The following is a 3,223-nucleotide window of genomic DNA, read 5'->3' on the forward strand; positions in this document are numbered from 1 at the left end:
TAACAAAATTCTAATCGTTAGAATAAAATTATCATTATTTTAATTATTTATAGAAAAACAGTGTGTTTTTAAAATTGTTTTCTTTGTTTAAAACCTGGATTTTTTCATAGCTAGAATTTTATCCATGCAAGCACATTTAGTATGCTCCACAGCATGGATGACTTCATGATGACGATCTCGTTGTTGATCGATACGATGTCTGACCATAAAGACGAGGGTGACGTTTCTGGTTTCAATGGGAGCACAGATCTGTTTAGAATCAGGACAGCATCCTGATCCAACACAGCGTGTCAGAACCGTGGACGCGGGATAAAAAGCTTCGTCAGGTCCGAGGCCTACGGTCAAGAGATCCTCTACTGCAATCGCCCTTGATTGAGGCAACAGACATTGAAATTGATGCACCAGTTGAACGTGGCTCAAAAAATCACTGTCCCTGCATTAAATAAGAAGAATTTGACTACAGAAATATGCACGTGACTATAAAGATGTAGACACGGAAAGAAAAGATGATGAAGTAAAAATGCAGAGGAAAACAGTGGTAAATCAAATACATTAAGAAATGAAAAACGGAGAAAGAAAGAAAAATTAATATAAAATAAAAATAAATCGAAAAAGAAAGTAATAAGTAATAGTTTGTTAAAGAAACTGAAAAATCTGACATTATTCTCTCACCTGTGATGCCTGCCAACAGCAATTAATGCAAACTGAACGCAGATTACTAACAACAAAAATTTCATCATTTTCGAAATGTGACTTTCAAAATGTTTGAAGTTTGGTTGAGTTTTCACAATTTGTAGAATCACTCCAGTGTATTGTTTAGTAATAGTAAATCAGTAAATTTTAACTATTATTTCAGTTAAATCAATAATTACTATAATATATTTCTAAAGCAAAGCACACTTTTTTCAAACTGATTAACAATGTTGCTCAATAAAATGAAGTCTTGAATAGCAATCACAATATTTTCTAAATGTACTTCAATTTAATTCATCGATTATATTCTCTTTCAAGAAAATCGGATTATTGTATTAGCAAAACAGTCTTTTTTACATTAAAACGGAACTTCAGATGTTAGAAATCCTTGATCTCTCCTTTTTAAATCTTTTCCACTTCAGATTGATACAATAAAAGAAATAAATTAAAGAATTCAAGAAAGTAAAAGACTCAGATTTTTCTTCAAATCAAGAAGAAACTCAATTCTTTCAGTTATTTTCAAATCAATCACAAATTAATCTTCACACTTCCTTTGATTTCTTCTTAAAAGAAGAAATCAACTTCCTTATCTTATTCCCAGAAGTATTTCTCTTTTTCAGAAATATTTAATTAACCATTCCGATACATTTTTTAAATATGCAATCGATTTTTTTCCAAAGGCCAACTTTCTTCAATCTATTCTTTGATCTTCACGATTGGCATCGAAGAAGCCTACTGCAACTACCTCCAAGCTCTGCGATCAGAAATCTTTCATTCTGTATATACGTAACTGTTATCCAGTTTTTCCCTCACTTCGTCCTGCCTTCTCCGATTTCTTCTCTCTCGTTGCCACTTGCTCTTCAATTTCTCTTCGCAGAGAGATCTTCCTACGGATTCCCGGTAAGAGAAGAAGATTTGAGGAGGGATCAATCTAACCGTTCCAAGAAACTCTTCGAAATGACCGTAATTACTGAGAGTACTTCGCGTGACTTTTCTCTTTCTCGCTTCATTTCCTTCTGAATTCTTCTTCCTGTTTTCTTTTCTCTTTATATCACCTGGTTTGGGATGCAGAAATCCGAGAAGTACAGTGAAGATCGAAGTCATATTTTTAAAGTTAAAGTTAATCAAAAATTTTTAATCATAAGTTTTAAGACTTGGCATTGTAATATTCACAATCTTGAAACCGTGTTATTGTAAATTTTACAGTGTATTTATAATATAATACTTTAAAAAATGAATCTGATATATTACTATAATAAAATATGAAAAAATAAATGCACGAAAATAATTTATCTATATAAAAAATAATTTTTATTTATTTTTATAATGGAGACAGTAAAAAGGAATCTACGCTATTATATTAATACATAATTTAATGGGATAATAGTTATTAGAATTGCGGCTTATACTGAGATATGATCTATTGCAGTAATACATAAGCGTCTACGTCGTGTCTAGTCGAGTATTCTAAGCCGCATTCTAAAGACCTTTTTCTTTATTTCCGTATAGACACGCGAATTCCCCGTCGTTCAGTAGATCGATGAATAAGAAAAAAAATTATATAGACAGATCTCTCGGACGAATAATAATAGCACTTGTAACGATAACTGATTTATCATTGTATTGTATACAAATCAGCTGCTTTAGAAAATTTGGAGAAGCACAAAACAAATATATAAATATAAAGCTAAATAAATATTAAATGCAGGTAAATACAGGGTGGGCCATCTATTGGTACGTTTTTAAAAATGCGATCAAATGAGCATACATTGATATTTTTTATTAATTTTTTTTTTGTTGTGAAGCTAAAATTCAAAAACGTACCAATAGATGGCCCACCCTTTATTAAATATAAATATTGAAATTTTTATTATTTAATTAAATATAAATAATTTAAATAAATACTGTCAAATGTAAAAAAATATATTTTTTAAATGCTCTCATTTTTCAAGTTTAGAATATATTACTAATACATGTACATTCTAAAATTTATAAATAGCGTATTTTTATATGAATTATAACCATGTGATTTTGTTCATCTGCTATAATGTAATTTAATTGTTTACATATGTATATATAAAATACGAAATTAAATTACAATTTGTCGATTGTTTTAAGATGGGTTATTTGTCATCGTGCACATTCAAATTGAGGAATAGATTAAAATTCCTTACACAGATTGGACGAGAGTGGGTCATCGAAAGTTATGACGGAATTCGCACTGTTTTGATGGTCGTATGTTTTAAAAAATGAATCATCAAATGATTCATAGTATAAAAATTTAATATAATATCTACAATATAAATCGATATATTCCTTTTTTCAAGTTAAACTCCGCGAGCGGTATTAAAGTATATCATAAAAAAATTGCAACTAGCAACATTAAAAAAACAGAGCCATTTTAAATCATGGAAATTACAAGATATTTTTATACAATCCCGAGAAAAAATGTTCCATATATAATTACATATAATTAAATAAAATTAAAAATATATAAAATTATATATATTGTAAAATTGACACATTTTAT

The 3,223-nt window shown here is 29.2% G+C and overlaps 1 protein-coding gene across 1 annotated transcript; it reads right to left on the reverse strand.

Moving 5' to 3' along the window:
• Positions 1-73: 73 nt before the first annotated feature.
• Positions 74-740, reverse strand: LOC108749089 (placenta growth factor-like). Its single transcript, XM_018487607.1, has 2 exons — positions 673-740; positions 74-433 (listed from the first exon to the last, which is right to left on the reverse strand). The coding sequence occupies exons 1-2, from the start codon at positions 738-740 to the stop codon at positions 88-90; spliced, it is 414 nt and encodes a 137-aa protein (XP_018343109.1). The 3' UTR covers positions 74-87.
• Between the last annotated feature and the right edge of the window lie 2,483 nt (positions 741-3,223).

Source organism: Trachymyrmex septentrionalis, unplaced genomic scaffold, assembly GCF_001594115.1.
Source record: "Trachymyrmex septentrionalis isolate Tsep2-gDNA-1 unplaced genomic scaffold, Tsep1.0 scaffold266, whole genome shotgun sequence".
NCBI classification, from domain to species: Eukaryota; Metazoa; Arthropoda; class Insecta; order Hymenoptera; family Formicidae; genus Trachymyrmex; species Trachymyrmex septentrionalis.